The 24994-nt window shown below is 44.5% G+C and overlaps 2 protein-coding genes across 11 annotated transcripts in view; one reads left to right on the forward strand and one right to left on the reverse strand.

The window, feature by feature from the left end:
- SUB1 (SUB1 regulator of transcription) overlaps positions 1 to 24994 on the forward strand; it is a 376115-nt gene that overhangs the window by 34590 nt on the left and 316531 nt on the right. The window lies entirely within an intron of this gene.
- Positions 1 to 24994, reverse strand: part of PDZD2 (PDZ domain containing 2) — a 197673-nt gene that overhangs the window by 33284 nt on the left and 139395 nt on the right. For 9 of the 10 annotated variants that reach the window (XM_066988319.1, XM_066988315.1, XM_066988318.1 and 6 more), the window contains 7 exons: positions 22022 to 22164; positions 21211 to 21343; positions 19111 to 19278; positions 6600 to 6711; positions 4504 to 4652; positions 3869 to 3988; positions 1290 to 1404 (listed from right to left, as the gene is read on the reverse strand). In XM_066988319.1, the coding sequence (XP_066844420.1) occupies positions 1290 to 1404; positions 3869 to 3988; positions 4504 to 4652; positions 6600 to 6711; positions 19111 to 19278; positions 21211 to 21343; positions 22022 to 22164 (940 nt within the window). The remainder of the gene's footprint in view (positions 1 to 1289; positions 1405 to 3868; positions 3989 to 4503; positions 4653 to 6599; positions 6712 to 19110; positions 19279 to 21210; positions 21344 to 22021; positions 22165 to 24994) is intronic. The other variant, XM_066988321.1, reaches the window with a different exon arrangement.

Genomic DNA, 24994 nt, shown 5'->3' on the forward strand with positions numbered 1-24994 from the left:
AAGCAAACGTGTTCCTCTTACCAAGCACCTGTGGAGGGAGAAGCAAGTAGCTCACACACACTGCAATAGCAAATGCCCTTCTCACCCCAATGAACACTTCCCATGATACTTCTACCTGCTTATTACAAGCTTCCAGATTTGGATCTTACTACTTATACCCAGCTGTGTTGAACCTCTTTCATTTTAGTAAAAGGAGGGCAAAATGAGCAGGAACCAGATCCACTTTCTGCAATTTTACTTCCATCTGTGCAAAATTAGATGAGGTGATGTCATCAGCCATGTCTACCCCTTCTCTCTTTTTTTAGCCCCAGTAAAATATAAAATAAAAATAAAAATAAATTAAAAAGTAGTTTGTGAGCTCTGAATATCCTGCGAAGGCTTGCTGGGTTTATTGGACAGCTGCTACTTATTGGCTTCCCATGGTGAGTTCACAACCCATGCTGCAGGGGCGCGAGCTTCCCTCTGGCAGTGAGTTTGAGAGCTGGCACCAAAAGCAGCCTCAAATACAAGTGTGATGAGATGTAAAGATGGAAGTGATGATATGAGAAGGATAGAAGTAGCACAGGAACAGCTTTCTGTGGAAGAGAAACTACCCATCCTTTAACAGAGGAGTTATAGACCAACACTCTAAACTTGTGGTCGCTTTCTACTTTTAACTGCCTAAGTGTTTGTCTGGCATGGGAGGACTCAGACCAGGGTCCAAACATGCATGGAACAGGCTACATATCCAGCTCATAGATTGAGACTGGAAAAGTAGTAATAAAACCAGGATATATCTGCTTCTCGAACGAGCTGGGTGATCCTACTGCCAATCCCACCTTTCCTCTTTCCTTTTTCTGGTGATGACTTTTACTTGTTGATTCACATCAAAATCATACCAAGAGGCTCATAAAACACAGGGGCCCAAAAAAGATTCCCAGGCACACCACTCTGTATAACCCCTTCTCAGACCAGCATCTTTAAGCCAGATGTTGGCTGGATAGATACGCTTCATTGCTATCGATGACCCTTTGTATTTGAGGAATTAGGGATTAAGGCTTGGGCAAATAAGGTTCACTGAAGGAAAAAATATCTTCATGCTATAGTTTTCCCTTCTCAAAACACAACATAATCAAGTTAACTTTTGTGATAGATTTTCCCCAGGATGGACAAACAGGGTGTGTTACAACCTCCACAGCCTCTTGCTGATGGCCAGGTGCCTAAAGAAAGCTATACTTGAATTTTTCTGCTGGACTGAAAGAGTATCCCATTCTGGTCCTTTATATACAGTTGGGTTCTCTCTACTGTACCTTCTTTAAGCCTTCCATCAGCAGCTGCCGCTCCATTTGGGAATATGGTCTTCACAAAAATCCCCATGCGTCCACGAGCAGAATCCTGACCTCCCACAATGCTGAATCCAAGACCCTGCAGAAAAAGGAGAAGTTGCACAGCTGGCACCTTAGTCTACCATCACCTGTCAGAGAAAGACTGCCAGTAACGTACAGACAAAGGAGATATGAAGACCTAATAGATTCTGATGAATCACACTGCGGTCTTACTCTCTGCTTGCATCTCCTGATTTACATTCATTCTAACAGCAACACACTTCTCAGCCCGAAAAAGTAGCAAAAAAGAAAAAAATGCTATTTCAAGATCTTTTTTAAACACTGGATCAAAAGCTTTATGTTATCCTATTCCAACTTTAAAAACTGTAACACATTGCTCTTAAATTGACAGACAGTAGATTCCCACCCCTGAGATCTATATCCAAGATTAACTGTAGTTTTCTGCACTGTCACAGATCCTGCTTTTCCTCAGGAAAATAAAGCTTAAGAGCATGACATGAGGTCAGTGCTGTAATGTCAGGAATGTAGCTCAAAGGGGGCTGGCATGGGGGGGCTGTCACGCACATGTACATTTTTAATTATTCTGGAGACATGTACCACAGTGTATTTAAATAAATCTAGATCAATACATTCCCCAGGGCTCCATCTGTTAGCTCTTGCCCCCGTGCTGCCCTGGCTGGCTGCGGGACCGCCTTGTGAAGCTGATCAGAGAACGGATGAGCACAGCAGAACAAACCTCTCCCCCTTCTGCCGAGCTATTTCCCAGCCAAAGCACTTCCTTGATCCATACCCTGGTATTTCTCCTCTTGTCACTGCTCTAGTGGTTACACACTAAAGAGAAAAGTCACCGACCAGGTGGACAGGGGAAGTGTGAACCTTGTTATTCAGTGCTCTGAAGCCAGGGCAGCGCCATGGACAGTGCTGTCCAGCTGAGGGATGCTGTTGGAGCAGGCACTAACCCCATGTTTGCAACCCCATACAGCACACAGCTCTTTCATTTTACTCCATGAATATAAAGTATGCTACTATTGTTACGAGCTTCTAGTAATTTGATAAGATGCTACTGATTTCCCAAAAGGAAGCATCCTATCTCCACCTTGAAACACAAAATAATTCAAGTGAAGGTTTACTGTGCAACTGCCAACTGCAAAGCAACCTGCAGGAAGCATGAGTCTCCTGGCACTCCCTGAACAGACACAGCAGCTCTCCCCATGTCTGCATGGGGCTGATCGGGAGCAATACAGCTGCAAGGTACAGGGGTGCCCACCATCTTGAAGTGCTGTAATTCCCCATCAGAAGAAAAACTCACACAGATCTACCTACAGATGAAAAATCAAGGTCACGCACTTGGCTCCAAGCCATCAACACAGTGACTCTATGGAAATACTTCTTAAGTGCCACATCCACACAAAGATAAAAAGCAAATGCTACTATACAAATCATATGCACTGCTTATTCTAACACAAACAATTGCTCTAAAAGCGGGTGCAAAGCACCTGAAACAGCAATTATTTGAGGTGGTTCACAATGACTACAGTTTGCTTGCTCTCAACGGCTTTGTAACACCTTGGAGTTAGCTGCAGAAAGGCAGGTGAGGGTGGCTTATCACACAGGGAGATAAGCTAGTTCTTATGAAAAAAATGGGGTCAAAAAAGAAAGAGGTAAAAAAAACAAAATCACAAATACATGCTTGGGAAAATCTCTTTAAAGATCTGAAGCTCCCAAAACAGGGAGACTTACAACAACTGTAAGTCAATCTAACCAGAGAAGTCACTGTTTCCAATTCTTTGTTAAACTTGAAGCACAACAAAGGATTTGTTTTGTACTTGAGCTTGAAAGTCAAAACAAGGCTTTTTAGTCCAAAACACATCCATCTGATGAATTTAAACAGTATTTCAGAAAAAAAATGCATATTTTTAGCATATTTAAGTGAGAGCTCCAACACTAGCATGGTCTAGGTTAGGGAAAACAATACACACTGAGTTTAATACCTTTTTATTCCCTTAGCATTCAGCTGGTATCTAGGAATTGTGCTAACACGTTACTGGGGAGTGAAAAGAGGACTCTGTGACCCAGAGAATGAAGTGCTCTCAGATAAACAATCAACCAGGAACCTATCTTTGGGTTTAACGCTTAATTTACAGTGATTTTTTAAATGTATCCAGGCTCCACAGAGATAAAATATGCTTGTCCATAAATATGCATGCAAACAGGTACTCTTCTGTAGCTGCCCCAACTTTGCATATACATACATATTTATAGATCCATTATTAATATTTGATATCTCAGTAATGACCAGACGCACCATATCAGAATGAAAGCCACCCCATGTCAAGTGTGTGACAGGAACATTGTTTGCCCTGCATTTCACAGGTGTAACTTTGGCATTTACATTTGAAAATGGGATTTGTTTATTGTTATTGTGCTACCTTTGAGAGCAAAAACCAGTCTCACCCAACTGCTGGAAGCCCTGGGGGTTGGAGATACCTTTAAAATGCCATCTCTTGCTACACGTGAGAAACCAGACATGTAGAAATGCTCACCTTGCCTTGCCCTTTCATCAGGACAATGTTGGAGATGATGGACGGCTGGGTCAGTCTCCATGGAGATTCCACCTGGGCGGCACTGAAGGAACGGGTGGATTTCTTCACGATGTGGTAGTCCTAGTAAACAGCAGCAAACAAGGGAAGTCAGTCACTCTGATTGCTTGGCACAGGCACTGGGATGTCATACCGGGAAAATTGTGTCGGGGAGGAGACAGCGGGGGGGAATCTTAACAGATACATTCAGATGAGTACTCAAGGGATGAAATCCTAGCTTGTTACAGTCAGATTGAACCCTGCCGTAATTTTCCCACATTTCACAGAGTAGCATCATTTTGTAATATACCAGTCACAATTTAATTAAAAAGATCAAGGAGAGCTTCATGATATACTAAAGTCCTTATCTGCTAAAAACAACTAAAAAATGCCTACATCATCAAGTCATTTAAATAAAGAGATGGGTTTTTAAGTGCTCAGATCTCTAGAGCTCACGGTATCATCTTTAGGGCCTGAACACAGCACCCCTCTTCACCATCCTCAGAGGAAAGAAGTTCGCCATAGGTGGCCAACGCATCCCAGTTTGGCATGGCGCAGTCTGAGGGACATGCAGTGCTCATACCCAGGTTTGCACCCACCTGCCTGGCTCCTGCTGACTCCAGCTGCTGCGGCAGAGAGTGCTTTCTCCCGCCCCGAGAGTATTTCACTGCTATCTCATAGCTCGATTCACCATTTTCCACCATCAGCTCATCGTCTTCCCCCACAGACTCTAAGCGGGATCCGGCACCTAGGAAAAACCACAGAAAGGTATCTCAAACAACTCAGAGCCGCTTCATCATCTTGGCAGCACACAATAATCACCTCCTGCAAGCCCCAGACTAACGATGCCTAAAAACATTGCTTCACTGTACCCAACAGAGCACTTACAAGCTAGGTTTGATCATCCTCAACTGAAAACTTTTCTGCTGTCACAGCTTTTGCATGATATTTCAGTGATGCTGAACTCCTCAGCACTGTCACTCCTGGTAGTAAGGAAAAGCAGATAATTGAGCCAGTAGCTGAGGGACAGAAAAGAAATTCAGCTGTTCTCACCCAATAGCACTTGCCAGTGCAGTAAGCTCTCAAGCTTCATTTATTTAAAATTAAAAGACCTGACACCGTGGCCGTATTCATTTCTGGAGGTGTCATGTCACTTTGAGGGAAATTTTTCTGGAAAGGAAGAAAGGAAAAAAGTGCCAAATAAATGCTGTTTCCTTTCCTTCTGTCTGTGATCCTAGTTATTTTCAAGAGGAGAAGAGTGCAGAGTTCACATTAGAAACACAATGACTCATCCTGCAGGATACCCTGCAGTCAGCCGCAGAGTGCCCTGCTCCCTGCACCAGGGCTCCTCCAATTCTCATTTTCTCTGAGTTCCCCACAGGATCCAGTCCCAGCATTTCCTGCACTTTTATCCCTGTAATTCCCCCACCATGCAGGAAAGCGCAATTAACCCCTATTTTACAGATGAATCCCAAAACAGGCAAAATTCACACAAGTTGGGTTTTGCCTAAGTTTTGAGATTACTTTAAACCAATGCAAGCTGGAGCTGCCACAGGAAGGGTAAGCTCTGCTTCACTACCCTGTCCTTATATTGGACGCAGGGCTTACAAGCCATGTGCTGAGGGAGATCCATTGCACATTTGCCCAGATAAGCCCCAAATCTGTTCTCTGCCACCTCCTCCTGTCTAGGATGCTGTGTAAGCACCAACACTAGGGAGGGAGCAAGCACACAGACAGGGACAGCTGCTTGTTTTCACCCAGCATTAAAGGAATTTTACCACCGTATCCATAGGCAGGATTTGCACCCGCCTCTCAGAGTGCCATTTAAACCCACTCCCTGCTTTGGGGTGTGAAATTACCGCTAGTTTTAAAGCTCCCTTTCTGTGGGTTTGCAGAATGATGTTGCTACACACATCCAGGAAGGCTACCTTGGCATGTCCCAGCATCTTGGCACTTCTTGCACTCCCAGCCCTCCAGGTACCGAAAACTAACCCTTTCCCATAACCTCCCCCTCTCTTCTTCTAGGAGAAGTTGTATTTCTGTGTTGTTTTTGTTTTTTTTTTTTCCCCCATCTCTGAACACAGCTTCCCTTCTCATGCTGCATCATAGGATGGGAACCAGGAAAGAGGATGCTCGTGGCTGGATCCAGTGAGCCACCAGCACACAGCCACAGGGACTGCAGGCAGGGCAGCTGCATGGAGGATGCTAAAAACACCTGAGTAAATGGAAATTGAGGTGAACATCTGAGGGAGGGACCCTCAGAGTGTATTAGGGATGAGAATTTTGTTGAGCTCTGCTCACAGGTTACTGCTAAGACTTGGGCACAGCGCAGTAGACAAGGGTGAGAGTATTTGCTATAACGGGTATGTTGGTGATGGTATGTTGAAAGACCTCCCTCATTACAGCCCATTAAGTTAAAGCATCCTGAAATAGGGAATGCAGATGATTAAGAAAAAATGAGAAGGGAAAAGAAACTACACAAAAAGAAGTTTCCAAAGTTTTGCTTCATCTTTCTGTCAATACTATAGTTCAACTCAGGAGGCTGAATGCAGATGTCTTACAGCTGGAGTTTTCCTTCCAAATTAAACCAATGCAATGTCCAAAGAAAAGAAAACCTACCTCACTTTTAGAGAGCTAAAAGAAATACTCATCAGAAAAACTTTACTACCGCTATCTTTTATCAACCCAGATTTACCTTGGGATCGACTTCTGTATTTCAGTATGCCACTTCCCAGAGTCGAACTCTGGTTGTTTCCTTTGGACACTTCTGCAGAAGCTGGATCTTGAGACTTCTCAGTTTCCATCACCTAAAAAATTAAAAATTAAAAAAATCTGATATAGTTGTGAACCAGTGAAGCTGACGGAATTCCTCTAGTTGTTATTAAGGGATAGAAAATTCCACTGCATATCACCTTAATTTTTCACAAAGATGTCATTGTATTAAGCCAACACATGTTTCCATGAATAATTTTCAGTAATGCCTTTGGACATTATGGGATATTTTTACAGATGGATATGCCTAGAGCTTGGTGTGACTGGGCATCCTCTGCAGGGCACCACACCAATGCCTCCACTGCACCTCCAGCACCCACACCAGCTCATTCAGGTGCTTCCACCATGCACTTTAACATTTTATGATAGCTTTTATTGCAATTTATTCAGCTCAGCAAGCTTCCAGAGACATCAAATGTTTACAGAGACAGCCAGTTTAAAAAAGCATTGTTTTCTTGCTAGTGACCACAGCTGAATGCCAACACGTAATGGATAAAAAGCTGATTTAACAGGTTATGAGGACTGCACAGCCAAGCACGCAGCAGCTTTGGATTGCTCAGCTAAAATTTACTCAGTCCACATATCATGGAACCCCCAGTGGCTCCTTTCTCCACTAGTGGCTTCCTTTATCGAGCTGCAGTAATCAAGTTTTTCCCAGTGGTGCTGCTGCACAGCGATCCTTGGCACACACCAATTCCTCCACATTTTCACCCCATTACCCACTGTACAATTTTAGACAGCTCATGGCAAGGATGGAAAGTTTTCCAATACAACCACTTATCGGTCATGTTATATTTTCAATGTGCTATATTAACTGCTGCAAGTCAGTTTAAAAAAAAAAATCCCTTCAAATCACCAAACACTCATACGGTTGAAATAATTTCTACTTCCACTATTAAAGCTTAATAACGGCATGATTTTCCTCAGACCCTCCCTCCCATTACTCCATCCCTCTTCTCTCAAAACCGAAAAACCCACAAAGCTTGTCTTTTGCAGAGTCTAGACCTTGTGATTACCATTCAAAGGGTAACAACTTCAGGAAAGGATACAATTGGCAGATAAAGCTGAAGTGGAAACTGCTATTGGACTTTGGCTTTTTATTCCTCTCCCTTCAACATTAACAGCTACACTTAACTTGCACATCCCAGCCAGTTCTTGTTGATTTTTCAAGGCATTACAACAACAGCCTCAGAGTCTGCTTCTGGTATCAAATGCTTTGCAACTCATGAGCTTCACATAACAGGATTTACCTGAAGAAAATAACTGCATTCATATAACTGGTGCTTATAATTTGGCCATCCTGGTGAGGGATTCATTCCAGAAAACATGTAAAAATAAATAAGTAAATAAAATCCAAAAGACCTAAATCGTCAGTGCCTAGACCACAGCTGGGGTATCAGAACCTCTCCATATGATTCCCTTGAGAACACACCCAAAATACAGCAGGACCATTTAGAAGTGAGCCAGGACTTCATGATTCACATAAAGTTATGCTGCAATTTACCATAGTAATGAAAATACCCTTTTATAATGAGAATGCCTCATATGTAGAAAGGAAGAAAGCATTTGCTTTGAATTCATCACTACAATTTGTCTCTGAATTCATCACTGCTGCAGCCCATTTCTGTCCTGCGCCAGCTCTCAGCAGTGACCCATTGGTACATTCTGTGTTCCTACCACACAGGGTTTTACTTAGTTTGAGGCTTTCTGCTTTTGTTTTGACTATTTGCATTCTGCAACTCCACAAGTTTCCATCTAGTGTGGTGAGAGGAAGGACAGCAGACAGTTGCTGCCACCTCAAACACCCCAACCCCGTGCAGTCCCAGAGGCTGTGAGCCTGCAAACACCCACGCTGCACGTAGGGTCTGCGCGCAGACACGCACATGTGGACACCAACACCGGGAAAATCCTCAAGACAATCTCCTTGGCTTCCTGAAATTGAGTTTTATCCAACTTGGCTTCAGACTACAATAAGTCTGAAACATCTAAATTACCTATGCCTCTGTTTATTTCTTATTTTAGCAGAAATACTTTTCTGACATGGATCGTAAACATTTAGGGGAAGACATTCTAGCATTCACAATGAGGTAAATACTCTTTAAGTTGTTGAGGTTGTCTAATAAACCACCAAGAGTTTTACCCTGCTCAGAAAACACTCAGAAATCCATTCCACAAAGCTTGTGAGAACTCCCAGCAGTTGTGTGCCTGTAATCTTTGGCTCTGTTGTAACTCCGACAAGAAAACCCCAGCTCCACCTTATCCCCCTGGCCACACGTGAACATATCACTTTTCTGTCTCAAGGCGGCCGCCAGGATTGTGACCATGCCATTTTAATTTTCCTTGCTTTCAAGGAAACAGAGCTTACTATTTCAGTTCTGCACGCCTCTTATTAAGCTAAACCCATAAATCCTGCCCGATTGCCGTCTCGGCGCTGAGGACAAGGGGAGCTTTAACACACGTGGTTGTTTGAACAGATTTGAGGGAGATCTAAAAATAGAGCCCATTCTGCCAGTTCATTAAGTAACTCCGGGATCAAGCGATGGTGACATCTCAATTGATTTCAAAGAAAACAGTGCTATCACGAACACACGGTCCTGGCACTAAACCAGGATGAACAACTGCCCCCAGAGCCCTTGCTCGGGCAAAACTCCAGCACGACCAGGCCCTTAATTAGGCAAGATGAGGAGCAGGATTATAAGAGTCTGCATTGTTTAACCGCAAACAGCTTGACAATCATCGCTGATTTACAAAAACAAGGCAGGACACATGGGATGATACAACTTAATAAGCAAACTGCTTTGCTGCTGCTGAGCTCCTCAGCTGCTAGCTTCCCCACCAGCGAGTCCATCCGACCCCCGGGGCAGAGCCAAAGACAGACGAGTTCAACGCGACTGTTAGCAAGCGAAACGGCGAGAATTAGACTCTGGCCATATGCAGCATGCCAAATTCAGCCATACCTTTGCTGGCAAAGGGTCAGACCAACTCTAGCCCACTGCTTTAAGACAGCAAAACAGCACCGCGTTAGAGGAGCGGCTGCGCCACTGCACACAGCAGCTCCGCAGGGCATAACTCCCCATTTGGTCCTGACGCAGCCAAGGCAGATTTTTCTTCAGCACCACAACCCCAAACTTATTTCATCATGAAGCACCCCAACGCTCCTGTCCATAGGGCAGCCAGCAGGATGAAGGCAGAGGAGGTGGAACTGCCTCCATCCAAAAGCAGCCAGCACCAGCACAGAAAGCTGCAAAATGCCCGCTGTGAACCGGCCTTCACCTGGCCCCTGCAGAAAGTCCTGATAGTCCCTCAAGACTAGCAGATTCCCCAAAGGCTCTAACCTTTCCAAAAAGTTTGTGAGATTTTCTTTGAAGATGTGTTACATTTCTATATGTTCCAGTTATTTGTGCAATTATTCACCACTTTGTGGGGCACAGCGTGCTTTAAGCCTTAAATGTGTCGTCTGGTGGGCAGAGAGCTCCACAGGCCCCTTCACCTTGCATGGAAAGAAAAATATCTTCACTTTTAAATTAGCTCTTTTTCAATTTAATTGAATCCATCTCTCAGATAAATTACAAAGTGCAGCACTATAATTTACTGGAATTAGCACTGCGAACAATGCAGAGGACACAGATTTTCTCATCTCAGCCAGCACCGAGTTTCCCGTTGCTTACTGCTCTGATTCCACGGCGTGCACAAAGCTTCCCGTCTGCTGGAAGGATTGGGACAAACTGTGTTCAGGGCTGCATCACCCAGGGGCAGCCTCCCAAAACTCAGCACCTTGGCAGGTGCCCAATGGCAGAGGAAGAAGCATGCTTGCCTCAGTAAAGAGGCTCACCAGGACAAACTAAATACAGAATTAATTGCTTCTGGAGCAGGCTAGAGTGGTCCCTTCTTTCAAAGGGCATTGCTGGTCTGCTCCTGCATGGCATGAACCCAGAGATCCAACACAGCCAGGGATGGAGGACAAGAGGAGGAACATCACCTCCATATCACCGCTATTTAGAGCCTTACATCTCAGAAAAACATGGTGCCCTGCTTTCTCACCCTGTGTATTTGCCGAGGCAGGCTCCACCAGCAAGACCCCACAGCCCCATCCTCAGGCTACGTTTTGCTCCACCGGTGCAACAAAGCAGCAGCTGCCATCCCCAGCAGCGCTTCTGGGAAGGACCCGTGTGGGTACACTGGGCACAGCCAGGGCTTCCTCCTGCCTGAGGGAAGGGGACAGGAATCGAGGACTCCATTACCTAATTATAAAACAAGAGTTGGAAACCTCCCGCTTCATGTGCTGCAAGGAGATCAGGAAGTCTGATAAAGATTCAAGAACTGGAGCTGCCCTATTTTCTGAATAGGTGGAAATGCTAAATAAACAGAACAAAAGCCTTTAAAGTGGTCTCTAAGAATGCCTGGTCTATCACTCTAACAAATCCCTGCATTCAAAAGCCAGCCAAAGCCTTTGCTATAATGCAGTAGTTGCTAGAAAGGGCATTACTGTCAGCTTCAGTAAGTACAAAACCCCAATGGTTATTTTTATCGCTCTTTACCAAGCCTATGAAGATGTCACACACAACCTTGCACGTGAAACACAAGCTGGCACTTACCGACACAGAGCCAGCAGCAATACCTGCCTGCACACCCTCAGCAAATAGAAGAGAAACACACTATGGAAGAGCTGAGCTGCTGTTATCTCCCAGAGTGCTCTATTTATTTTGTTCGAGATGCCCCAAACCTACTTCAATGAGTTTGATACCAGGAGACCAACACGCTGACCACAGCCCAGAGGATGCTGGCAGGCCACGGGTTCTCGATATAAATGGATCCCAACCACGCTGGCTCCAAAGACTCCCTGGTGCAATGTTGTATTTATGGCCAGGGCTGCTGTTAAGTAAAGGAGACTCCATTTTCAGGTTTCCAAACAGCTGTTAAAATTAGCACTCAAGTTCTGAAGAGACAAAACTTTCAAAATATCCTTTTAGATAGAAAGAAATGCAGGAAATGGCTAAGGCAGCTAAGTTCCCCAAGAAACAGATATCACAGGCAACACATGCCTTGAAAATAGTAAGATGCTCCCAGTTAAATCATTCCTAATCCTTTTTGGATCAGATTACTGTTCTGCTGCAATATATTATGATTTTCACTATAAACATCTTCTAAGCTGAAGGAAATCAAATTCATACATTTCTGAGATGGTGCGCAAATGGATCACTGCTGTTTTCTTTTTTACGCTTTATCCCTTTTTTCCCCCCCAACATCAAAAAGGATGACATGTTTGCATGCAGTATATTCCTTGCCCACGAGATGTCTCCAAGTGCTGCACAGAGGTCCCAGAAGATTGGTCCTTGTAAACAGAGGAGACAAACATGGAACTCAAGCTGTGTGAACACCAGTCCTGCTCCTCTGTTATTTTCTTTAATAAATGCTCAGCTCGTGGCTTAGCACAAATCCAGAGACTATACATCATGGCAAACAACAAGCTGCTGCTTTTTTTTTTTTTTTTTTAATGACAACCTTTTTACTCACAGTGAGGGACAAAGCAAGCAATAAACAATCCTCAAAATAAATAACTCTCCTGAGAATGAAGCAAGACCTCCCTAATACCAAAGTCAACCCACAGCTGCAGAGAGCATTCCCATGACACAGCTGGTGGAGAGCTTTGGATTTCAGCTCTAAAACCACAGTTTATATCATCCTAAGTACATGAGAGGATACGGAATACATAAGCATTAAGCGTCTTTCATACCTGAATCGAGGATCTGAAGCCTCATATGTTACACAGGCTGCATTTATTCAGGCACAGCACATCCAGAATACGTTTTAACAGAACCCAGACAAGACTGGACCATGTATGTGCTCAATAATTTTCAGATAAACAGACTGCTGATGCAATGACACAACATTCACGCTAATTCTCAAATCCTAGAGCCTTTATCGTCTTTCTGTTAATGTATGTGAACTGCGTGGCTGTGACAGCATCTCTCTTGTCCCAGTGCCATGAGGGGGTTATTTTTAGCTTGTTAAAGGCAGTTCATCTTCTTCAAAACTGGGCAGTTATCCAAACAGCCAAAGAAGAGACAGGCTGCACTGTATCTGTTGCTTTATGGGAAAAACCCTCATTCACAAAAACAAAGAGCAAGTAGAACCTCTACTGTAGATAAACTTGCGTTTCTATTATGCTGCTGACTTGGCTTTCAAACATGTCACATGGAAGAGCAAAAACTACAACTCCGGATATTGTCTACACTGATATTTATGGTCAAGTCAAAAAGGCTATCTTCCACCAGCCCAACCATCAGTAGATGTTTCATATTTTGTATGAAATAGCCTGCATCAAGTCTGCAGGGGACCCTTCAGAGCACTGTCCTCTGGGTAAAACAGCTTTCTCTGGGCTTGCCTTTAACACGAAGACTAAAAAAGAAGCCCATAAGAGCTGGAACCAAGGAAGTCCGTGAAGAATGTATTCACATTAACATCTGCATTGTGGATTAATTTCAGAACCTGTACAAAACAGTAATTCAATAACACTGCCGCCATGGGCCTTCCACCACTCTTCTTCCTCCCTGGGCTCACAAAACTCAAGCCCACATCTTCACCGAGCCCTTGCCTGTGCCACCACCATCAGCCCATCAGGGTTATTGAACACCACCGTGGCAATAAGATGAACTGCAGTCACTTATTTTAATGTGATACGACTTCTGGAAGCAACACAACTGCTTACACACAAGAGCAACAACCACATTAGGCAAACAAAGAGTTGGTCTCAAAACATTTTGTCATTTTCTCCTGCCCAAATTCCCATCTACATTTACTCAAAAAGCTTCCATTTCACCAGCCCTCTGGAGTCACCACAGGACCCAGAGCATCTATTCAGCTGTTCTGAAGGGCACCGCACGGGCGCAGACCCCTGGACATGCTGGACAAGGCTGTACCCCACTCTCACTCACTCCTCTTCAAAATGCCACAGATTTGGCACAAGGCAGGCATTGCAAATGTTTCCAGCCCTCACCACGAGGAGCTACTGAGCCCTTCCCAAGGACAAGGATGGCCACAACAGAGCCTCACACCAGGCTCTTCTTCATCTTCATCCACCCCAGTCAAAACATTTCAGTGCAAAAGGGGATTTCTGGTGGCAAAAGCTGTTTCTCGCTTCTCCAGCCATGCAGTCCTGTTCGAGGGGTGAGTCATGTCTCAGCAGCCTCTTTCGAGACTGCGGTGCCCTAATGGGAATGAACACTCAAGTCTTCTTAGTAATGAGGGTCCCTCCCCGCGCTCTGCACACATTTAATTGTTGAGTTATGCTTCCTGTTCCTTTTCAATGTTAATGCTTTCTCTGAAATTCTCTCCCAGTGTTTCCAGAAGAACTTTTGACCCCAAGAGTGTTTTTAAACTTATGGCATTGTTATCCTCTTCCTTATTATGCTTGCATGGCTAGAGGTAATTACGTACGGATTCCCTGGTAAGACAGAAAAGCTTGCAACAGAAAATAACTAACCAGCCCTACGGCTCAGATAATTAATAAAAACAGGGAGGGGGGTGGTGGTAAACAAATACATTTCTGCATATTCACAAAGCAGGTCGTTGCTGCATGCCTTGCAAAAAAAAAAAAAAAAACATAAGTGGGTTTTGGCAAGGGGTAAGGAAACCCCGCTTCTGCGAGAGACCTTTAACCAGAGACATCCTGTTTCTGTCACTTGTGGGAGCACCAAAACCTTGGTGGGTCATGGCCATCTCCACATGCAACATGCCCGCAGCTTGCATGAAGGCCCCCAGCACCACAAGCAGCAGCTGCCCAGGGAAGAGGCCCAGATTAAGCAAAGCCCAGAGGAGCAGTCCCCAGCCTTCCCTCCCCGCCTCCAGCAACTGGAGATCCAAACCTCCTGAGGCAGACGCCCTCGTATTGTGTTTAATAACTTTTTGGAATTTTTCATCCAGCCCATTAATATGGAGCTGTTCGCTGAAGTAGAATACTTCAAAAAGAAAATAGTCGGATCATCCCATATTGAACAACACTGCACCACCAGAAACAAAGGCTAAAAGCTTTTGAAGCAGCAAAGAATGGTATGTGCCTCCGTCAAGGGACCCGAAATGCCCCAGATTCATCAGACACTTTGCAAATTCTTGGCAGATCTGCTTTCTGTTCAGAGCTCATTTCCCAGGTTGCTCTGCCATGCAGCAGTACAGTGACAAATAGATTCAATTTCAAGCAACAGAAATGCTAGGAAAAATGAATTAAAATTAAAAAAAAAAATTGTCAGAGGTAAATATTACCCTATCATCCTATTTCACTTGGACATAAATAATGACATTTTAAAATAGCAGTGTCAATTGCACGAAGTAAAATATGGATTTAGGGTGAGAGTTTAAAACCCCCAAAGTGACTTAGGACAACTTAACACAACATGATTCTGTGGCCCAGTATTCTGTATCTGAAGTTAAGACACATTTTGGCCAAACTAGCTCTGAAAGAAATGTACTTTAAGGATATTAATATAATCCCTTTTCTGCCTGGCAGCACAAGTTTTATTAAAGTTACAACTTTTAGGGATGTTTCATGTTAAACGGGGCTTTACATAACCAGACTGTTAAAACAGAGCTCCAATTAAATTGTATTATGAATTTTTTATTAATGAAACACAACAAACGGACTTTCAAGTTCAAGTAAGCCTTACGAGTGCTATTTCTCCTAGATTACAGTTTTCAAGTGTCACAAAACTTTTCTGCTGTGTCCCGAGGAAGCTGAATAGCTCAGATTATATTTCCCTGGCTGAACTGGAGCCGAACTTAAGGCTTTAGAGAACTTACTCACAGAGAGAATATTGAACATCCATCACCTACAGACGAGACATTTCCCCCCCCCCTTAATTTTCATGGAATCACAGAATAAATTGGGTTGGAAGGGACATCTGAGGGCCCTGGTTCTGTCACCTCAAAGCAGAGACAACTTACATCAAGTTGCCCTGTGCCCAGTCCAGTTGAGTTCTGAATATTTACAAGGATGAAGGTTTGAAAATGTAAACCCAAGTGATTATTTTTCCTGTCCAGCAATGTCCCTTTGAATTCAAACACATTAGAAACCTCACCAGGCACGTGGGAGCTGCATCATGGTCTCCCTCCCTCCTCAGGTGGGCTGTGCAGGGCTCTCAGAGGTAATACTGATCCATCCCAGAGGTAATATTGATCTGTCTGTGCTCAAGTGTTGTGCGTAGGTCATCTTACAAACGGTCAGGTGCTGACACACTAACAGTAAGTCTGTCAGGAGTGTAAGTTATGGTTCTGAATACACAACTATACTTACAACAAAGTTAATGAAAGAAAGCTTTAGGCAACACTAAGAACTCCCCAGACAGTTCGTCCTGAATGTTTTGTAGTATCTTCTCCACTTAGACTCTAGAATTAGACATACTTTGTGTTGGTCAGAAATACGCAGACTTGTTACTGTACCAAAACCTCCCACGGTAACTGAAGTCTAAACTGATGAGAGGCAACTGACCCCTGAGCTTTGCAAGTCCACAACACTGGTTGCACACAGGCAGATGTGAAGTTTGCCTTGTCTTCTCAGCCTTTCACACAGCAGCAACAAGGGGGGAAGTGGAGTCACACTCTTCACTTTGCAGAAGTGGAGTCAGGCTCTGGGACTTCAAAGAGCAACAGTGAAACCTCAATTGACAATAAATCCCTCTGAATTACCTTTTTTTTTTTACCTGACCACCCAGCACCTGACAGCATCCCCTTAAGTCTCTGCAAAACCCTGCATAGTAAAAAGAAAATTTAATCTCTCATCAGAGGTGAGAAACTGGTCATGATAAAGTCAACTCCTGTCCAGAGCTGGGCTGAGAACTGGTGTCAAATCTAAGAGGTCTGATGCTTAAACTGAGACCTCAGTCTTAGTGACATGGTCCAGACCTTCAGTATCAGTGCCCCCCCCCCCCACCCCCCTGAGATGTCTAAAACAAGTACATTTATACTGATAAAAAAAATGGTCCAGCTTAGTTCCTGCTTTAATCACCAGCAACAGTCTCATCTCTTATCTATGGTGCAAATACAGGGAGTATACGAGTGCAAGAAAAGACATGTGATTACCATCAAGGGAGTGGGAACAGCAAAGAACAGTAATTTCCAGAGCAGTTTTGCAGTTATATATACACACATACATATATACATATATATACACACACACAGAGTATGTATAATCATATAGATATGTTTTGTGGTTTTTCTTTTTAAATCATATGATGCCTCATGACCATGCTGCTGACCTTCAAACCTGCTTCAAAGCCTTGCTGTGAAAAATTCTCCCCACCTCGCCAGACAAAGAATAGCCACGTGTGAAGTTTATCTTTTCAACACGTTTACCTTCCCCTGTCCTGCCCGGTGGCACACAGGATTTGCGCAGCCCAGCCCAGCTGTCCCAGCAGGCTGCGCTGAGCTGATGCGGATGGATCAGGCTGCAGGTAGATCCCAGGGGTCTGCGCTGCATGGACTGCCCACCCCGAGCTGCAGAGCCCTGTCTGTGCTCCCGAGGCTGACACAGCAATTACATGAGGAATGCAAAGACTTCCACACTTGGGATTAGAAGAGGAGAGATTTCAGGTGTAGCCCAAGTGAAAAAAGAAGAGGTCCTGAGAGCCACCAAAAACTTAGCATGCCTACATCCCTCTGAATTATACTCCCTTCAATTAAAAAAAAAAAATTCCTGCCATTCTTCTAACATTTATTGTACTCAGATTTCTGTGATTTTCCCTCCAGCCCCTAGCAATGCATTAGAAAATCACAGAGCTATGGCCAACAAAGGCGACAGGCAGGCCAAACTAGCTCAAAATCAGGCTGCTGCCACTGCAGTGGCTTCAGACTTTAGGGTAGGCTACAAACTCAAGTACATGCTGAACGGCTCTGGGCAGGCTTGCCTTCCTACTTTATAAATAAATAACAATCCCCTTCACAATCCCCTTCACGGTGCTGCGTACCAGTTACCTCAAGTTTCCCTGAATGTTATGTTAATCTGGAAAGGAAATATCCAATAACATTTAAAAATGCCCTTACTGAAAAACACACAGAGCTTTGCTGGAAACTCGGGAGCATATGAAGTGGCAAATCACTGTTAGCATGTGCTGAAAAATTCACTGGAACGCCAGGGAACTGCATCCTGAAGCCATGTATAATTAACTTTTGACAAAATTGATTTTTATATTCAAGCTTTGCTGAGCCACAAACTTACAAAAAATTACCAGAACTTGAAACACGACACATAGCAGAATGAAAAGTATTTCTAAAGCCAAAAGAATGCTCAGATGCCCACTCAAGTTTGCACTCAAACGCTACCATGTCAGCAGCACCGAGCATTCCTGATTTATTTGCTTTTCCCTTCCTCCCCTCAAAACAGCACCCCGGCACAGGGAACAGAAAACCACACAGAAATCACTAACAAGAAAACAAAACTTGTCACATTAAAGAGATGCTTGAGAGTAGGGATTGTTATAAGCATAGACTTAAAGCAGGTCAGAAATAACATGCAGGCATGAAGTGAACACCAGCATCAGGTAGATTATAGCGTGAGGCTGTAGGAGTGTAAAAATGCACAATCAAATCACCAAACCAGATACCACATCTGAGCCATCCGAAGGTTTAAGAGATTTATTATAAGTGCCACAAAAAAAAAATAAAAAAGGTGGGGAGGGGGGGAATCAAAAGAAAAAAAGGAGAGAAAGAAAGGATTCAGTTGAATCCACCTGCTTTCTCATGCTTGAAAACCAGTCTGTAAGCTCTTTAGAGTTGTGAACATCATTTTATTCTGCATTTGTACAATACAACAGAGGCCCAGAACACTGATGAAGCTTCAGAGAGCCACTACATTACAAATAAATAACAATAATCCACTTAATCTCTGCTTAATGCAGCCCCGAAGGGAATGCAGGCAAGATTATCAACCAACGGCATTTATTCAGCAGACCTTCAGTTAGAGTTTGCAGCCAAAAATTCATATCGCTCCCCCAAGAGGTGCCCATTGGCTCCAACAGAGCAAATAAAACCTTGAAGAATTGGATGATAAGCTGTTAAAGAAGTTTAGTTACAAAAGGAGGAGAGAGGAGAGCATGTTACCACGTAAGCACTGTGAGAGACTTCCCCATCAGTTCCAACAAAAGCAATGGAAGCGGGTGGAAAACAATCCGACAGCAGGGGAAAAACAAAGACTGTGATCGCCACATAGCTCAGAGGACATCAGAGTTCCTGCTCCCCATGCCACTGCTCTGTTACAGTGCAGGAACAGAGAGGGCAGATGCTGCAGAAGATGGCATCCCCATTTCAGCTCATGAACCACTTTCCATGAGAAAAAGGGCTTCATTTGATCATCGCCCCATCCTGTCCATATCGGGCTGGAGGAGAACATGACAGATGCAAGCGGGCATCAAGGGAGAGGTTAAGAACATCATCAAAGCCACACTTACAGCGACCAGTGATTCAGGAGACACATTCACTCCCTTCACATCATCTTCTTCTGGCTCTTCGTTTTCTTTATTGTCAGTGCAAGAGACAGAGTCTTGGACTGAGCAAGTGCTAAGCAAATCTGGCAAACTGGTAGATGGGTACTTCAGAAAATCCCCTTCGGCAGATTCCTACCCAAGAGACAACAAAACCATGTTATATTGCACGCAGAAACCCACTGGAGTCACGGTGGCGCGGCCCCATTTCACCTGCCCCACGAGAGCTCCTTGATAATCCTCCCCTCTGTGCGTATCTCTGTGTGCTTGAACTTTAATGGCCCAGTTATAAAAAGCAGTCCCAGTTTTAAAGAACAAATACAGTAAACAGAGCCCAAAACATTTAGATCTTATAAAGGAGAATTCAAAACAAATGTTACCCCAGCAAGCCTGCTCCTCCCCAGTTTGTTAAATATAATGGCAAGCAGATTCAGGAGTTTGCAGACTCATTACATCCCAAATCACATTCTGCACTTCCCTGTGGATGCTTCTTTCACAAGTGTATCTATCTACATGCACAAGGAAAATAAATTGACTACACTACTTCGGAGAAGACAATGAAGACCAACCTGCCAAGCCTCTATGAACCCAGCCCTGACGCTTCAGGAGCTGTTTCCATGCTTTAGCAGGTTTTCTGGGAGGTAAACACATGCATCAGCTGAAAGCAGCGGTGAGACAGACCCTCGTTTTATTGCTTTCAAAGCACATCCTGTGTTTGGAGTGCTCAGCAGGCCAAATTGCAGGGCTGCTTTCCTGTACCAACAAATAACACCCAAAGGGATCTGCTGGGGAACGCTTCACCTATTTACACCTTTTTACACAAAGTTTTATGCTGTGAGCTTGTTCACAGCAATTATTTTGATGCAGCCATTCCATAATCAAGCAAACAATTTTAAGGAGAATTTTATGCAGGCTGCTGCCTTGCGTTTTGGCAGAGTCCAATTGTCTAAATGAAATACAAGATGTACCTATTTCAGTTCAAAGCGTGTTGTTTCCAGAATCAACACTGGTGGGGCTACTACCACACCGGGAGCCTAGAGAAGGTCTTGAATGGAGTTCACTGTCTAACTGAAACATCAGAGAAGCTACTGGCTATTCACTTTGAACATGGAAGGGCAGAGCCTCTTCTTGACAAACACAAGCGTAAGCAGCTTCCTAGGAGCATCCAGACATGAAGCCCATGGAAACTCACATCAGGTTGACTGGGACAACATGAAGAGGAAGCTTAAAAAAAAAAAAGTCAGCAATAATAATAATAATAATCCTGACACAGCATGTCCCACCTGGAAATAAAGGCTCAAGAGCGGTTCCTGCTACCACCTTGGTGGCCCTGCTGACCCCACACCTGCAGGCAGGTCCTTCTGAGACCCCAAGCACTTTTGGGAGCCTGTCTCAACCCAAGCAGGGGAGCATCAGGCTGTGGTATGGGGGAGCGAGAAACTGGGGTGGGCAGGATTTTCTTAAATTAATTGAAAATATAGTGTAACGTCCCCTTGATCTCTTCTGCGCTGAAAGCAAAACTGAGAGCCCTACTGATAAATGAGTTCCACTCTTATTCCCCTGAAATTTCATGCTACTTTATCTGCAAGAGCTTCACTCCAAGCTATTAACAAGGACAAAATAAGGAATTCAAGCCAAGAGATCATCGTCAGGAGACCTCTGGCACACAGATACAACAAGAGATAAGAGGCTCCATGGGCAAGCATTTGACGAGGCCGAGAACAGCCTGCTTTATTTAGCAGGCTATGTATATTTTAAGAAAATGTTTTTTTGGCCAAAACTTCAGTAACGTCTGCATGACTAAATACAGCCTCATTTGCACACTGAATGACAGTGACAATACAAGCAAATCAGTAAGCTGGTCTATCCCCTGCCGATTTGCCTCATATTTATGGCAGCTCCTGATAGTATTCCCAGTAGCTGTGCATTAAACTTAGGGGAGCAAACGCGCGCATGTGCCTGCATTTCAAAAATAAAAAAAAACGCCCTTTCTGTGCACAAACCCTTGAGGACAGGGACTTAGGGGACACCACACCACGGAGAGGACATCGTATGTGCTGACCGTACCTTGCTAGCAACCACCAGCTGGACCAGGCCAGCAGCTGAGCGAAGGAGAGCCACAGCATCCTGGTGGGACAGCCCCACCAGTGACTGCCCATTGATCATCAGGAGCTCGTCGCCCACCGTCAGCCTGCCGTCCCTGTGGAAACATAGCAGGAATGGGGAGCTGTAGCGTGGTCCTGCCACAGTGTCAGGCTTTGGTGCCACACAGAGGCATGAATAAAATGTGACCTGGCTGACACTAAACTAGCACTGATCAGTGCAGGGCTATTTGCCCAGAAAGGGGGTTCAGGAAAGGCCCCCAGGACATCATTGTTATAACCAGAGCCATTTCACTATGTTTTGTCTTGCTGAGCCCCTCTGAACCCTCTCCATGCCCCACCAGAGATGGATGAGTAGCAGCAGTGAGCCCCATCTCCTCACATCACGGAGGGCAGGGCTGGGGGCGAGCACCCTCTGGTGCAGAGCCTGCACTCGCCCACCTATGGTCTCATGGGGAAAGCCCGTCATCCAAAAAGGGACCAGATCCAAAAAGGGCCCTGGGAAAAAAAAAACACAAGCCATTGGGATCCTTCGGTTATACTCCATCACCAAGAGGATCTGTCTTTACCTTGGACTAAAGATGCCGGGAGAGGCCTCAGCGTCCAACCACAAAAATAACCTTTTAAGCTAAAAATTCCATATTCTCACCCTTATAGAGTGATGCAGGTCTCCACAATGGGAGGGCAAATCCCCTGCTCCCAGCTCCTGACTATGGCTAACAGCAATGGCCAAAGATGCTCTATGGCACCCACACCGAGCACCAATGCCGCCTCACCTGTGTGCCGAGCCGCCTTCCTCCACGTGGGTGACGATGATGCTGTGAGGGGACCGCTTCGACCCTCTGCCTCCCGTTATCTGGATCCCCAGCCCGTCGGTCCCCTTCAGGATGTGCATCTTCCATATGCGGCAACCTTCTCGCTGAGAGAAAACGGGCAGAGAGTCCTTGAATTTGGATTTGGACAGTGAGAGAGGGCTGGGAGGGTACAGGAGGGAGCGATTTACAGCCGTGCTGCCCGTCACCACACTTTGCTTTGTTATCTGTGGTCCAAGCGAAGGAGGCAGAAAGGAAGAAGCAGCACAGAGCAGGTGCAGTATGTAGAGGTTTCCTTGCAAGGCCTTGCAGCTTTTCTGAGCTACGCAGAGATACAGCTGCCTACGTCCTGATCCTTCCCGCAGCAACCAGCAGCCTTGAACACCTTCGCCAAAAACTCAAGGACTTGCAGCAGCTGGGCAAATGGGTGGCAGAGCAGCAAGAGGCTGTGCAAGGGGCACCTTGAATACCAGGCAGCACGGCTGCCACTGCAGCAGGGGCCAGACTTGCATTACGTAGCAGTGTTTCCCTCTCCGGAGGGGCTTGCAGTGTGTGAGACACAGAGAAGAAAATGACAGCCTCATTTTATCTGCTGCTGATCAAGTATTTCTTATTTGACAGCTGTTGTACAGACTGTAAATAATAATTTACCCACCACAAAGAATAACTTTTCAATATAAGCAAGGTAATAAGTAATGTTTAGGACAGCTTTATTTTTTTTTAATGATTATAAATCCAAAAAAGAGTGTTTTACAATCTCTGGAGCAATACAAAATGCAAGACAAGAACCTAGTTCCAATGCGTCCTACTGGAAGGACTGGGCACAAGGAAACATGGAAGTGGCAGGTATCAGCAGAACAAGAAAGGAAAGAAGAACAAACAAGCAAGACACAAGCAATTGTCAGGACTCTCTCAGAGAGGAGAAAAAAAAAATCAGGATAACAGAATTACAGGAAACCCTAGGAAGCTCGCAAGGCAGCAAAATGCACAATTCGGAGGCGATTTGAGGCTGCTTGCTGAAGTCACTCAGCACCGGGTCATCTATTTCTGACTGGGTCTGTGCTGCACACAAGTAATGTTCCTGCAGCGCACAAACGCCCAAGTAGTGAAGACGATTAAAATTTCATGCCAAACTGTGAAGAGCATGTAGAAATTGCTGCTTGTTTCTGAGAAGTGGAACTGCTAAATATATCAGCGAACCTAAGGATCGTGGCAACAACTTGCAGATTTCAGGCCAATGCTGTTTATCGGAGCCTGTATTAAGTGAAGAGAATGTGCTTTTTTTAACCTGACCAGTGGGGCCCAGTGCTGAAACTTTTTAATGAAATTCAAGGTTTGCTTCTCAGAAAAACAGTATCTACACCAATATCTAAGAACAAAGTGAAAAATAAGAGATGAATGTTACATGGCACCTGGACCACAGGTACCAGAAACAGGAAAAACCAACCCAGTGTCTTCAGAGGTAAGCCAGAAGTTTGATCCTGGAAACATATATACACCTGTGGGTAATTTGTTAACCTGACAGTCATGCACATGAGCAATATCTCAACAGGTTTAACTGGGATGCTGAACACACTGATAAAAGCCCAGTCTCCTGTTGAGTAACAGGGCATGTCAGGACAGCGAATACCTTGAGATAAATTAAGAGTGATACATGAGACACCGTGTTAAATGCAGGGGCAAGAATCAATTGCATTTACCTACTTAAAAAAAGAAAAAAAGAAAAAAGGAAAGAGCTAAGCTACAGCACAACAATGCTCCAGAGAGATTTTATTGCTATAAAGTGCCTTGCACCCATAATGAAAATAGCGTAACACAAATGTCATATCCCTTTCTCCCCCAAACGAATCCCAGCTGTTATGATGGCACCTATTCTCCCAACAAGATGCCACTCCAAGTGTCCAGTTGTTAAATCCTGTTCAGAAGCATACCCTCTGATAAAGTTTAACAACGCAGTCACAACATTGTTTTCAATGATTTGCACTGAAAGGCATTTTGGAATGCCGGTTATGCAAAGACCCATGCCACACAGCAACCAGCCTGCATTCCTTGGCACTTCTCACTATCACACATTTAAAAAAAAAAATCTGAAATTTATTCTTCACTGTCCTGCCTGCAAATATTCATTTACATAGCACAGCATTTCACAGCAGCAAATGGTGAGACTCCACTGCTCTTAACACAAGCACCATCTTATTCCCCTCGAAGTCCCATTAAAATCAAAAGCACCTGCACTCAGTCTGAGTGTGGACCTCAGAGTATGGCAGAGCACACTGAAGACAACGCCACAACCCCACACATACTGAAATACGTATTTCCTTTACTAGCTTTAAAGTGACATGGCCGCAGTCTCCTGTTTAAGAAAACCACACCTCGGGCTGCCTCTGGTCAGCTGTGGGCTTTTCACTGAGATAACTCAGCAACTGGAAATCAGTGCCCCTCACCAAAACATCCATACCTACACATTTAACCACGGCAGGGCTGCTATAAAAGCCCCCCACAAATACCCACATACCTTTCAGCTACATCACACTGAACTTCTAACAGACAAGTATTAAAAGGCAGATGTCCCAGCCTTTGGCTGAGGCTTCGTGGAGAAAGGGGGTGTTCAGCAGAGCCCCCTTCCCCTCCCCATGAAGGTGCTCTTCTGCATGGGATGCTTTGCAGCCATCTGGGAAACACTGATGCTTTCAATGAGCATCTTCTGTGACTCCATAACAGAGAAGTGTTATTAACACTCTAGGCCATGTCCAAGGATTTTTAAATGCATTTAAACTTGACTTGAAAAACCGCTTTCTTGGGGCTTTGTAGGTTCAACAGCATAAACCATAAATGCTTTAAATAAAATAAAAAAGTAGAGTGATGCATTTTACGTCTTCAATTTTGAATTTTTTTTTTTCCAAGGGATCATATTTTCAAGCTTTTCTTCCTAAATAA

The sequence above is a fragment of the Anser cygnoides genome, chromosome Z (assembly GCF_040182565.1).
Source record: "Anser cygnoides isolate HZ-2024a breed goose chromosome Z, Taihu_goose_T2T_genome, whole genome shotgun sequence".
In the NCBI taxonomy this organism is placed as follows: domain Eukaryota; kingdom Metazoa; phylum Chordata; class Aves; order Anseriformes; family Anatidae; genus Anser; species Anser cygnoides.